The sequence below is a fragment of the Micropterus dolomieu genome, linkage group LG21 (genome assembly GCF_021292245.1).
Source record: "Micropterus dolomieu isolate WLL.071019.BEF.003 ecotype Adirondacks linkage group LG21, ASM2129224v1, whole genome shotgun sequence".
Classification (NCBI taxonomy): Eukaryota; Metazoa; Chordata; class Actinopteri; order Centrarchiformes; family Centrarchidae; genus Micropterus; species Micropterus dolomieu.
In genome coordinates, this window is record NC_060170.1 from 14,315,057 (window position 1) to 14,327,899 (window position 12,843).

At 41.6% G+C, this 12,843-nt stretch overlaps 1 protein-coding gene and 1 long non-coding RNA gene across 7 annotated transcripts; one reads left to right on the top strand and one right to left on the bottom strand.

Annotated features, from left to right (window-relative positions):
- Positions 1-356: 356 nt before the first annotated feature.
- Positions 357-12,607, bottom strand: LOC123959677 (calphotin-like). 4 transcript variants are annotated; one of them, XM_046033866.1, is made up of 13 exons: positions 12,450-12,607; positions 9,791-10,033; positions 9,407-9,706; positions 5,445-5,492; positions 4,383-4,427; positions 3,842-4,177; positions 3,414-3,446; positions 3,122-3,187; positions 2,698-2,805; positions 2,002-2,106; positions 1,632-1,748; positions 1,356-1,456; positions 357-1,233 (listed from the first exon to the last, which is right to left on the bottom strand). In XM_046033866.1, the coding sequence occupies exons 1-12, from the start codon at positions 12,492-12,494 to the stop codon at positions 1,394-1,396; spliced, it is 1,509 nt and encodes a 502-aa protein (XP_045889822.1). In that variant the 5' UTR covers positions 12,495-12,607; the 3' UTR covers positions 357-1,233; positions 1,356-1,393. The 4 variants fall into 4 exon arrangements, with proteins under 4 accessions (XP_045889822.1, XP_045889821.1, XP_045889819.1 ...); XM_046033865.1 differs by having other exon boundaries at positions 1,356-1,411; positions 9,407-10,033; XM_046033863.1 differs by having other exon boundaries at positions 9,407-10,033.
- On the top strand, positions 9,411-12,106 carry LOC123959678. Of its 3 annotated transcripts, XR_006822376.1 has the most exons (3): positions 9,411-10,078; positions 11,161-11,379; positions 11,810-12,106. It is a non-coding gene; the product is annotated as an uncharacterized LOC123959678 (long non-coding RNA). The 3 variants fall into 3 exon arrangements; XR_006822375.1 differs by having other exon boundaries at positions 10,390-12,106; XR_006822374.1 differs by having other exon boundaries at positions 11,161-12,106.
- Positions 12,608-12,843: the final 236 nt, after the last annotated feature.

Here is a 12,843-nt window from a genome sequence, read left to right on the forward strand (position 1 = left end):
CTCAACTTTGGTATCATTTCTATGTATCTCATTGTCCTGGCTTTAATCATCTTCATAACAGTTTCTGACCTGTAAGTATTGATTACTTTAATGATTTACGCCAGTTTATTATTTGCCCCCTTAAGCTACAATTATTAGTGATCATTTTAAAGAGGTTGCGACTTTGAAAGCTATCAAAAAATTGTTACGGCCAGTGCAGGACTGACCTGGATGTTACTAAATTATAAGTCATAAATAATCATTTATGTATTTCCCTCAGCCCCAGTCCAACATTGATTTATTTCAGACTGTTTCTCCCATCTGTGTATTTTATGTGAGTGAAATAGTGTATAGAAAGTAAAACAAGTACTCTTGCATCACAATGAGTTACAGCTTTATTTCAAAAGTGGATCACGTCAGCCCAACAACAGAGATCCCCATCACCAAATCACATTTCCTTTCCAGAGCACAAACCTTGAATATAAAACTGTAACACATCATGTGGTCTATACAAAATGACTTTAAAAAACAGAAAAGTGTGGGAAACAACAGCAACAGAAAAAGACACCTCAGCTCATCCCCTCAAACTGTCATCCTCCAGTGGCCATAAAGTCTAAAACTCTAGCTTTAGGATGTGTTTTGGCACCGTACTAACCTTAGCATTGGCATTTCATTTAGGCAGAAGGGAGAACTGGAGCTATAGGGGGAAGTTTGTAGATGTGTCTTTGAGGGTAAAAAAGGGCTGACAAACAAAATCTGTGATTTGTGAAATGTGAAAAACTAAAAAGCAGAACGAGTTGCCCCCCGCCCCCTTATAACCACAGGCTCAAGTACAAACTATAGCCACATTCATCGATGTTACAGTATTCACATGTATTGAATGTATGTAGTACAGAAGAAGATATTCTGAAGAGGTGGGAACATGCTAAGAAATATCATCATTGCCATTTATCTTGGTTTATGAATCTCCATCTCTCAAGAACTTCTGCTTCCACTGCTACTGTACATACTTTTGGGGAGAAATACAGGAGCCACAAAATGTTTATTTCCATTTCTGCACACTTATGACAACAGTCTGTCGTGCTGCCTTGAATGCATCGGTTTATGGCATGTTGACATTTCGTTTGGTGTTTTGACAGGAACAAGGGCCAGAAAGGCACTTCAAGTGTGGATGTCCCTTCAATTTCCTGGTGGTTCTGGTTGCTGGTTGACTCCCTGTAAAGCCTCAAGCCCTCGAAATGACCAAAAGGGAATCTGAAAGAGAGAAAGAATCAGACAGGAGCCTTGTTAGTGGCAGCTAGTAGAAAGTGAGTAATTTTTAAAGAGGTAAACAATCTTTGTGATAAAGGGCTGATTCAATATTGTGAGAAACTTACAAAAGACAAAAAAGGTCTTCTAAGCTGTATGATCGTATCTAGCCCTCGATGGAGACCTGTGGAACAATGTGTCCATTTAGCGATGCCTCAACTGACATCTCCTGAGCAGAAAATAAGACATTAGAGCAAGTGAGTACACTGCAAATCCCCAATATTGATACATCCACAAATCTGCGTAAAATGAACAAACACTAATCTGTACGTGTCACCTCTAAATAACTGGAACGTGTATTTGGGACCATTCTGCAAGGAAAGTTTTTTTTAAGCTGTGCCTACCATTGAGCTGATCTGTGCAGACTCGACAGCGAGCTGCATCTGACACGGCATGTCACAGATTTCTGACTTAGGCTCTTCTGACAGCACATCCGTAAATGTCTGGTCAGCAGTGGCATCCTGAAATTGAAGGGAGGGGAGAGATGACGCAGCTAGGAGACAGGGTAGGTGGTCAACAGAACAACAGAGAAGAAAGCTCCATATTCTCTTTGGATATACAGAATAAATGAGGGAAGTAACACGGGAAGATTTCTTCAAATGGTGGTTTTTAATTACATGCATCATATACAAAGCTATGATTAAACATTTTCACAATACAATGTACCAGATTTCAGTTAGTGTCTAAAATGGTTAAATCCTGATAGTAACTCACAATGACAATTTCCTCTGCAGGGGAAGCAGCAGGGTCAGGCTCAGCGGGCGTCACATCCACAGATTCTGACTGGGTGTTGAGGGTGTCACTCATTTCCACAATTTCCTTAACATAGCAAGCAGAGAGAGGTGGCTGTTAAAATAAAAGCTAAACATAAAATTTGTGCAAATGATTATGTGCAATACACATTGGTCTTTGCATCTTAATAAGGTTGCAGCAACATTTTAGTCAGATTTATGTCAAAATTAAATAATAAAAATGCATTGGGCTTCACTGTAACCTGCACACTAAAATGGTACCTCATCACACTGTGTTCCACCTCAGCATCCATTAGGAATGTGATGTATCCTAATGTAACACATCAAACTGTAATTTAATGTGGTTAATAGCTTTAATATTGATTTTGTAATAAACAAGCTATTGATTAAATTGAATGAATGATACTACAGCAGAATCTTTTAAAGTCATATTATGTACAGATGTGCACAATGAAATGTGTTTTGTGGCCCTCTGGTGGCAATGGGGCCCTAAGCAACAGCTCAAGTTAACTTTGTTGTTTTAACTGGTACCATTTTGATAACATGAGGCAGGAAGCCAATGAAATGCCAACTTTCTTGGAACTTAAAGGATGTTGCGTATTAACTGTAAAAATTGTAGTAGTGTCTAATGGTGAATTCCTCTTTGTGTAATTCTTACCGGCTCGACAGCAGCAGACACAGCAATGGCAACATCCAATGCTGAGGCAGATTCTGTGACAACAAAGTCATCAACCAGGCTCTCTGCAATCTCCTGGGTGGCAGGTGCCTGAAAAGAGAGAAGGGGAGAACAAGAAAGATAAGAAAGGATTTCCACAAACCAGCACATGCAATGAGGGGAATTAATAGCATCCCAGGAGAAAATGTCAACTGAATCATTGCCATCAATCAATAATTTAAGACGGATATTGAATTTTGTATCAAATTAAATGTGGGTAAAAAAAAAAAAATAGCTGGCTACCTTTAAGAACATGATTCATTAATAGCATAACCCATAAACGTTTGATTTCAGGGTGATCCATATCTAGATTGCAGTCATCTAATATTGTCACATAATATGTTGATTGAAATTGTTTAGGTTTTACCTCATTGACTTCAGTTACGGGGGCTTCAGCCTCTTCTACCGAAGCCTCTGGGATGGTGACTGGCACCTGGTGAGACGGCAGATACCTCCATGTCAAAATTTAGGACAACACGCGCAGCTGTGGCCAAAGTCAAACTTCTACTTATGAAATATTGCCATTTAAAGGAAAACCTGTTACTCAAATGCTGCAAAATAAAGGCTTTAGCAAGAGGAGGCTAATATATAAACTTTGTTATAAATGTTATTAATGGATTTCTGGATGGGGAAAAACACAATAGAAAATATATACTCACCACTGGGATTTCCACAGCTTGGGCAGGGGCATCCTGATGTACACGAAACAAATAGTAGGGCACAGTATTTCATTAGTCTTTGCTGTTAAGTTACATTTTGAAAAAAAGTATGCAAAGTAAGAAACATGCCAGAAAACCAATGAGGCCATTGAGGAAGTTCTACTTTTGACAACCTGCTTAATAACCTAACTCAAGTCTTTTGTCAGCTGTTAGAAAATAGCTATCCCCATCTTTTGTTTGATAGATATTCAGGAAATCATGTACAGCAACACCACTGAATGATAAATGAGTGATAAGGACTTCCACAATAACTGTTCCAAGGCACATACGTAAATAAGTAAAACATGCACTTCTGTATCAGGTTGTGTTCTTGGAAGAAGATTAAGAGTTCAAGAAAGAAAAGGAACATGTTTTTGTCAATGTGGCACCTCTGTCATTGTAACAGGCTCAGCAGGGCCGTCAGGTACATCTTCAGTCAAAACTTCTATTTCAGCGTCATCTTCTTCTGGGGCTGCAGGACTGACAACAGCTTCAATCACCTGTTCCAGCTCAGGTATCTCTGCGATAACCTCCTCCACTGATTCCACCACTGTTTTTGTAACCACCTCGACTGCAGCGGGTTCTGCTTCAGCAGAAATTTCGTCAGTCGTAAGTGCCTCTACCACTGGTTCTCCAGTGGCTTCTGTGATGGCCACTTCCACCTCAGCCTCAAGGGCTGTGTCTTCTTCTTCCACTTCAGACTGTGGCTCGCAGACATTATGCGTCTGCACATGCAAAATCAACACGGCACACATTAAGAAAGCATGCAACATGCCACAAGGGAACAAACAGAAAATAAATATTTGATAAACCATTTTTGAGCATGGGCATGGATGATTAAGACTGCAGAGTTTACGATTCAACTGTATATTTACACAACTATATAACTATAATGTCAAACCATGATGCGATAAAGATCATCGGTCTTACCTGTTCTGTCTCTGTGGCTTTGACTGTAGTATCTTCTGTCTCAATCTGGCCAAAGTTAAACAAAACACTTTAGCAAATGGATAAATTGATCAATAGATGGGTGAATAGAACAACGAGTGTTGGAATTTTTCTGCACTGACTACAACCTACAGTGTAGGTAAGTAATAATATGATGAAATTTAACTTATCGTACCTAGCTGTTTCTGACGACTGGTTTCTAAATTGCAAGGTTATTTAGATTCTTCTTTTGGTCAATAATGAACATCAGTTTTTTATGTGAATAATTGTTTACAGATCCTTAAAAATGTTTTTATCCTTTATAATAAAACATACAATTTGAACACAAGGCCCGATGTTTCTTAGGTGTTCTCCCTGAAAACATTTGGAGCAGTTATGATTGGATCACTCTGTCATGCAAGAGAAAGAGACCTGAGGCAAAGTGTGGTTGTTATGCAAGGTGTGAACCTTAATTCACAGAAACATAGCACCTTTCCATTGAAAGGGTTCTCTTGTCCAGTTACTGCTGTTATAAACTTGTAAAACATGAGTGGAAACTCTGAGTTACTCAGATGCCGTCTTTTGCACAACTGCGCGCAACATGTAACATATGAGCAGGACCACCAAATATACTGAAATGTGTTGCATTACAGACAGGTTTTTGTGCTCAATGAATGTACTCTATTATGCTTTATAAAAAGGTTGTAAAGGTTGTAATCAAACAGACTAGTGATTTTTATTTGTTTTTTTCATATTGTTCATGTTGAATTGTTTTCTTTTGATAGAAACATTTTTCAGACAGTTCTGAAATGAAACCAGCAAATCTCCAACGAACAACACTGCTCTACAAACTTGTACGCTACTGCTGACCCCTCTTCAAGACATTTAAAGTGGTTTCTGAAATAAGCTGTTCAAAAACCAAAGCAGGTCTCATTTGCAATGCATCATGTTGAAGTACTCGTACTCGTTCACGCTTCTGAGATATACTGCCCGAGCAAGTTCAGTCTAGGGGGACAGAAAAGGGGTTGAGTGTGTGTATGAATGTAACATGCAGGTTTGTTTTACCTTAATCTCAGCAGGAGCCGCCACTGGAGCCTCAGCTGGGGGTACGACCTATGAAGGAAAAAGAGAGAAAGCTTATTCATATATATGGAATCCAATACAAAAGGCCAGAGATGGTGGAAAGAAAAAAAAATGGTAAGCTATGGGAGGAGCACACAGGTCCTAAAAATGTGCCCAGAGCAAAATGATCTTCTACACAACATTTTGTCAGCCAAACTGTAGCTGGTATGGCCTTAAGGAATTTAACAAAGAAAACCTAGTGAGAGTCTAAGCAGGTTTTACTGTGTCCAAAAAAGTGTGCCAAATTTATTTTGTTTTCGGATCATACATTTTCACTGGCGGTCTACCAACATACACAACATATGCACACACTCCTCGTAACAGTATGTTTTGTGTGTGAGTGTAGCTGTAGTTCAGGAGAAGAGGGGGAACATTATATATCCTACAGGAATGTTGTTACAACCAATTGCATAATGAGAAGCTGGTACGCCCATTTCTCGCCCCCTTCGTCATCAGGAATTTACTCCATAAATCCACTCAAATTTAAAACTCCAACATCTTTTATTTCATCTTTATTTATTTCTAGAAACAGTCCCTCAGCAAGACACTGAATCTTTAACAGAACAAGGGAAGATATTCTTTAGTTAGCGGTGCGTTTCCACCTTCTTTGCTATTTAACTCATAGAAATACTTACTTTCTAGACACATATGCTCAGAAAATGGAACAGTTGGCAGTACCCTAAATAGCCAATGGCAGCACCCATTGTGCAGCCAAGTATGTTGAGCCATAGTGGCAATCACAGGGGAGCAGCACATAAATATTGTAAATCTTCATAGTCTGACAGTAAATTATTTAGACTGTCTTGTACAGCATGTCTTCAATGTAGGACAAGTCTGGTGCACGCAGGGAGGGGGTGGGGGGATGGTATAGGGGAGAGAAGATGGAGTTGGACTATACATCTTCCTTTGCTTGACAGGAACATCCATAAAGTGTACACACCTCCTCCAGTTTGTGAGTAGAACACTATGTACCAAACTGAACTGCACACAGATCCTGCCTCCCCAAATTCAGCAACAAATCAAAGCTGATCTGGAAATGGACAGCTTTTACGCAGAACATGCTAATCCATAAACAAAGACATGTGTTACAACCAACTTGATGGTCTCATAAACACTCTAATTTTGGTAAGTTAAAGTAAGTTTGCAAAAAGTGTATGGTTCAGCTAACAAAGCTCTAGTGTCTCTGAAAACAGACCCCTAAACACTGGGGGGGGGGGGGCACAAAACCCTCTTCAACACACCAAATATCAAAGTACTAACAACTACACACTTGCAGATGAACACAGAACTCAATATCCCATCTCCCCCAATCCTGTCTTCTCCCAGTACTTCCAGCAAATATCCAATGGGAAAAAAAACGTGGATGAGTGCTTGTGCTGAGAAGACAATCTAAAAAAGGGCCCATAGGCTGCCATAGGACCGGAGGGGAAGAGGGGCGATGGAGGATGGAAGAATAAGGAAAGGAGGGAGAAGAGGGGTGAAGGGAACGGTGAAAGGGTGATATCAGATGAGGGGGAAGGAGGGAGAAAGGAGAGACAGCGAGGAACAAGTGGTGGGAGGGACGGAAGGGTGGTGAGGGAGTTTAAATTTACAAGGTAAAGAGGGGTGAGGGATTGAAGGGGGAGTAGAGGATGGCTGCAGGAGCACAGACAGAGCCAGCTGGTACAAAATGTTCAGCTTCAGGAGAAGCCACACCCACTGTCGCTTCAAGCCACAGAAAAATGAAACACTCAGCAGGTCTGTAGATTGGGTTGTGGGTTTATACTCACCTGAGTCTCCGTGGTGACAACCAGAAGCGGAGGGGCCACCTCTCTTTGTTCCCAAAGCCAGCTGAATACGAGTCCCATTTATAAATGCTCTGATTCTATGATATACTGATCAACTGACCCAGTGATGTCCAGCTCTAGCCTGACGCATGGTGTCAAAGAGTGTACACTTTCTTGCAGGTCCTTGGCCGCAAGTGCGCAATTTGTCTGTGAGTAAAGTTTCACAAACTCATGTTCATAAAGCAGAACAAGTAAAATAGTACCTGCACCATATATTTAACGTGCTGCTGTATGTGTCTGCAGTTACAGCCAGCACTGACTAATTTTCAGTTTTGCAAGAGTGTCTGCGCTGAATCTTGCACATCTGCAAGCAGTGAAGGAGCAGAGAAGAAGCCAAGCAAGAAGGGAGGAAAAGAGGGGTGGCGTGGTGGGGGGAGAGAGGGAGGGAGGTAAGGAGGTGGATACTGCCACAGCTATAACTACAATAACTATACAGTGATGGACAGTTCATCTCCAATAGAAACGTCTTCATTGGTCCTCTAAACCTCAGTGGGTACAATATAACCCTTAGGGGTTAGAGGTTATAGTCCAAACCTACAACTACATGTAAATGTAAATGTAAACCCATCCCTGGGGAATCCTCATGCACGCACGTGCACGCTAACACCCGTGAGTAAAAGCAGCGTGCTCCATATGCTGTCATGGCTACCGGGAGCGAAGACCATAACTTTAGTTAGTTTGTGTTGTGTGTGTGTGTTGTGTGTGTGTGTGTGTGTGTGTGTGTGTACGTGTGTGTGCATTTGCTAGGGTGTATGCACACAGATGTACATGTATGTGCAGCTTGTGTGTAAGTCTGCATGTAGCCTCCCGTCTACCGACTGAAACAGAACATTCTGTTCCCAAAGTGCCTACGTGATGGCTGCATGAAACAAAGACTATGTGACCATATTTTTTTCTAAATGTATAGGTTTGGAGGTCAAAAACTTTATAGGCATTTAATTAATGATATATAGTAAGAATGCAGTATAGATATAGAGAATGTGTAAAAGCTACAACTGTGCAAATAACCAAAAGCCTTATTTAAATACAACACGCTTTTTCACTAATTTCATTACCTTCATAACTGAAAACCAACTTCACAGATAGCATATATTACAAAAACAATTTATTATCCAGTATAGCACATTACATTGGACAACCTCTTCTTGTGGCACAATAAAATGAAGAAATGTCATGGCGATAACTACATCTGCCATCTATCCTATCCCGCCAATTTTGCTTCTTATCCAGAAGTAGTAACAATTCAACAGAGACGTGTGCTCAGTGACACAGGCATGTCTTAATGTGTGTGATTATGTATAATGACTGTTGAAAAGGCTCTGCCCAGTCTCCCACTGATGTAGGTTACAATCACTCAACTTTCCACCTCTTTGCTAAATGGAACACGTTGTTCCCTCTGCTCGCCACCCCCCACCAATTCCGCCTCCCTTCTCCCACAAGGACCCAGCCACAGCACATACCATTTGACCAAACAGCATCTAAAATGGTCGCCGACAAAACTCAAACTTAAAGACGTAATATTTGCATGCTTTTTAAGAAACCGCACGTGAAAAGTGTCTTTCCAGCAAACCGTATGCACATTGGAACCTACTTCATCTAACCTGATAAAGAAATACCCATTGCTGGCAACTGCATGCACTTTTAATGAAGGTACATGCTGAACCCTATGTGGCTCATTGCATCTCACCAAGTTGGTTCCTTCTTGGAACCAACTTGGTGAGATGTCATAAAAAATAAAAAGGCACACTCTGGGATCTCTGCTAGTGGAGACATCAAATAATCTAAAGCAAATTTTCAAGACCAGGTTTCCTTATAATTGGCAGGGAAATTACCATGCCTTATCATGCCCTATTGTCCTGCTATAGTCTACACAAAATTGCCTTTGGGGAGCCATCACACCAGACCTGCAGAGAAAACTGATGTTCTAATAGAAACCCGATGGGGATATTTTCTGACAATTTGAAAATGTAATGTTTAACTGTGGACTCCACTGGTTAAGAAAGTCAATTTAAGTTTTTATTACCCAGTCAAATGTCTGTCTCCAACATCCACACATGTATGAAACAAGGCCGTTCTTACCTCTGTTACTGGTTCTGTTTCAGGAATGACAGGTTGAGCCACCTGCACTATTGCAGCGTCAACAACTGAAGGCTCCACTGGTGGAGTCTCAATGACCGGTGCTTCTTCAGTGACCCGGGCTGGGACTTCCACCTCAACTTCAGCTGAAGTCTGTTCCAACACCACAGCCTCAGGCTGTAGCAAAGACTGTGGCACCTCTACCTCAACTGGGACGGGCTCTGCGACTGGTTCTTTCACAACTGGTTCTGGTTCTATCACAACTGGTTCTGGTTCTTTCACAACTGGTTCTGGTTCTATCACCACTGGTTCTGGTTCTTTCACAACTGGTTCTGGTTCTATCACAACTGGTTCTGGTTCTTTCACAACTGGTTCTGGTTCTATCACCACTGGTTCTGGTTCTTTCACAACTGGTTCTGGTTCTTTCACAACTGGTTTTGGTTCTACTCTGGGGGTCTCCACAACGGGGACAGCAATGCGAACGGCCTCTGGGATCTTTTTTGGAGCTGGAGCTGGAGTTTTAGCTTTCTTTGGGGCTGCAGCAGGGGGCGCACTCACTGCAATCCCGGGGCTCGTTTTGACTGGCGGATTGGCTGAATGTTGCTCTTCAAGGGCTCTCCTCTGGGCCTGCTGCAAGAGAGAAAAGATATAAGTTAATGGTTGTTGTCATTACATGTGAGTGATTATTTATTTTTCTTTTCATGATATATCTGCAGTTATAACTCATTCTGTTGCGGAAAATGTACAATTAATTTGAATTTAATTTACCCTTAACAAATTTTTTTAGCTCAAACTACTGATCCTTGTAGTGTGAAAGCTGAATAGGGTGTGAAACTTTATTCAACAAGATTCCACTTCAGTACTTAGTGTGGCATAAACAAACATAAGTGACAAATGGGAGTTTAAGGGTTTGAATGCTACGGAGGCATTCTGGCACTGATGTTGTTGTCAGACTAAGTTTCATTCTAGCACATTTCTGTCTGCAGGAATACCAGACATGCCATCCCAGCCACATCCAACATGTTTTTCAGCAGTGGACAAAATCCCCTCAGGCTTTAATGGAGGTTTTAGGAGCCCAGACTCCTGGAGGGAGGGGCTGGGTAACTGGGAATAGGCCCAGCAAAGCTAGTTAGATAATGGGAGCTAATTAGTTGAATCGGAGTGGTCCTGACAGGTCTGGTGAAGCGGGAATGGAAACCGTGCGAGTCAGCAGCACTGATGGGTGCCCCACGGGCCAGACAGTGGGCATAATCACATTATAATCAGGTTATAATCAGGTTACAATCACTTGACAAGAATGCTTTTGTTAGGCCCACTGCCGGTTAGGCATTCACAGTGCTAGACCAATGCTGTATGCCAACAAGGCATGAGTGTGTAAGTACATATGTCTACACTCATCCACCTAGCCACCGTCAAAACAACCTCTTCCTTATCTTTGCCTGCATACAACTTGCTTTCTAAAACTCCACACCTCACTACCACAGAGTAATATACAAGTTCAATTAATCAAAGCAATTCCTTGTGTTCCTCGGGCTGTATTAAGGAGGCCAAGCCACCCTTGGGGAGAAATTCTTTTTATCAAAGTTTGGGTGCTTACATACAAAGGCATGCGTGGCCAAAGAGGAGCCCTCAGCTTGACGACTTCAAGTGTCCAGCTGCTCCTTCCCCTCTCTGCTCTGATGTCTCTGAGGGAATTGGTGATAACACAGAGCTGTAAGTGACTCCTAGGCCCATTTTTATCTGTGTGTCACTGGCAGACTCAGAATCAGAGATTGTGCAGACTCCAATCTGGCAAAACTAATGCAAGACATTCCTCCAGTCAACACACTACCAAATACAGTTGTGTGGTGCTGAGAGTCATGGACTGGCCAGCCAGCGAGAGGCAGGAGGGGCTGTGGAACAATGCCATAAACTCCATACCTAGAAGTCTTCCCAGAGCTGGAGGACCAGGCTTCAAGTCAGCCTTTAGTGGTGAAGTAAGTAATCAATTTTAAATTAGAAATTATAATAAAGCAGGGTGACAATTATGATTGGGAAAGAAATTACAGAAAACAGTGTTTGGTGATGGAGTAACCTTTGCCCTCTGAGAAATTGGAGCTTCTGTGCTACTTGCTCACTCATTATACATCCCTCCCCTTCCTGCCCCTCTCTGCCACACCCACTTCTTCTCTTTGAGCACTGAATGTTCAGAAGTAGAAATAATTGCCAAAAGTGAGATAATAGTCAATTATCATGTCATGGCAGCTTCAGAATATTGAATTATGTAATTTGTATAGTGCATGCTAAGTGAATCTATATTTAGGAATGTGGAAGGATATATTTTCACGTTTAATGACTATGAACACATAAATATAATTAACCTGAAATTACCATCCCAGAATTGACCCTTTTAGCTTGCTTTCCCAGCGCATGTACACTGAGAGCGCATGAGAGTTAAGCCAAGAAGTTTATTTGTCTCTTGCATCCATGGCAAAGCCAGATGCATCTGAAGTGTCGTGCTACTAAAAATGACTGCATGATTTCGATCAAATAAAAACAAATTGTGCAGCCTTCTATCTTTGCTGATTTACGCACGGAGCCTGGAGTCCCTCGGAGTCGTGAGCGTCACAAGAAAAACAAGTGTGAATGTGCTGTCAAATAAGTAATCATTGACATCAACAGAATCACAAACCCATGTGCCAATTAAAAGGAAACAAAAATGTTCTCACTTTTCTGTATTTGATCGTTTGTGCAAAACATGGATTTTCCATTAATTTGATGCAAAATATGTATACCAATAATTCATTTGCACAATCACTGTGGGTTACGTGCACAAAAAGAACGTTTTTTTCTTTTGGGAAGACAGTTAAGAATTGAAAAGAACAAGAAAACAACCACTACCATCACAAACTTCCAAAAAAGTAATTTTCCTCCAAAATGTTCCGAGAGAAGAAGGTCCCCACTAGCTGACTTGGAACTGGTTCATATTCAAATGAAGTCCAAGAGACTCTGGATCTGATAGTGATGAGAATAGAAACCTAGTTCGGGGGGGGAAAGTGCCACTTACCACCCGCCGCATGCGACGCTTGTTCTTCTTCCTCTTGCTGGGCATTTTGGTGTGTGCTGATGGAAACAAGACAGACCGAAGAACTGAAACGAGCGGAGTGGCGGACTGAACAAAATGGATCTTTATAGAGCCTCCGGTCTTTCTGTTACCTTTCCACAGAACCTATGGGAGGACTGGTTTAAAAGATGGGGGGCGTGGAGAGACACAGAGACACAAACCCATCCCCACCTAATACACGTGCACGTGCACGACAGCTCAGTGAGATGATTTTATCAGGGTTGGACGAACCACAGGCTGAATGGTGGGTTATGTTGTGTAACCACTCCATCAAAGCAAAGACAAACATGGGCTTGCAGTGTGCCGAACCCCCTTTCCTGGATCAGTTAGAAATACT

Bases quoted from the DNA above. Each gene is read 5' to 3' on its own strand.
- LOC123959677 (XM_046033863.1), bottom strand. From the start codon at position 12,494: ATGCCCAGCAAGAGGAAGAAGAACAAGCGTCGCATGCGGCGGGTG. The intron at 4,428-5,444 runs GTAAAACAAACC...AACTTTGGCCAG, and splicing joins CGGCTCCTGCTGAGATTAAG to ATTGAGACAGAAGATACTAC. The intron at 1,457-1,631 runs GTAGGCACAGCT...TTTTCTGCTCAG, and splicing joins CTGCACAGATCAGCTCAATG to GAGATGTCAGTTGAGGCATC.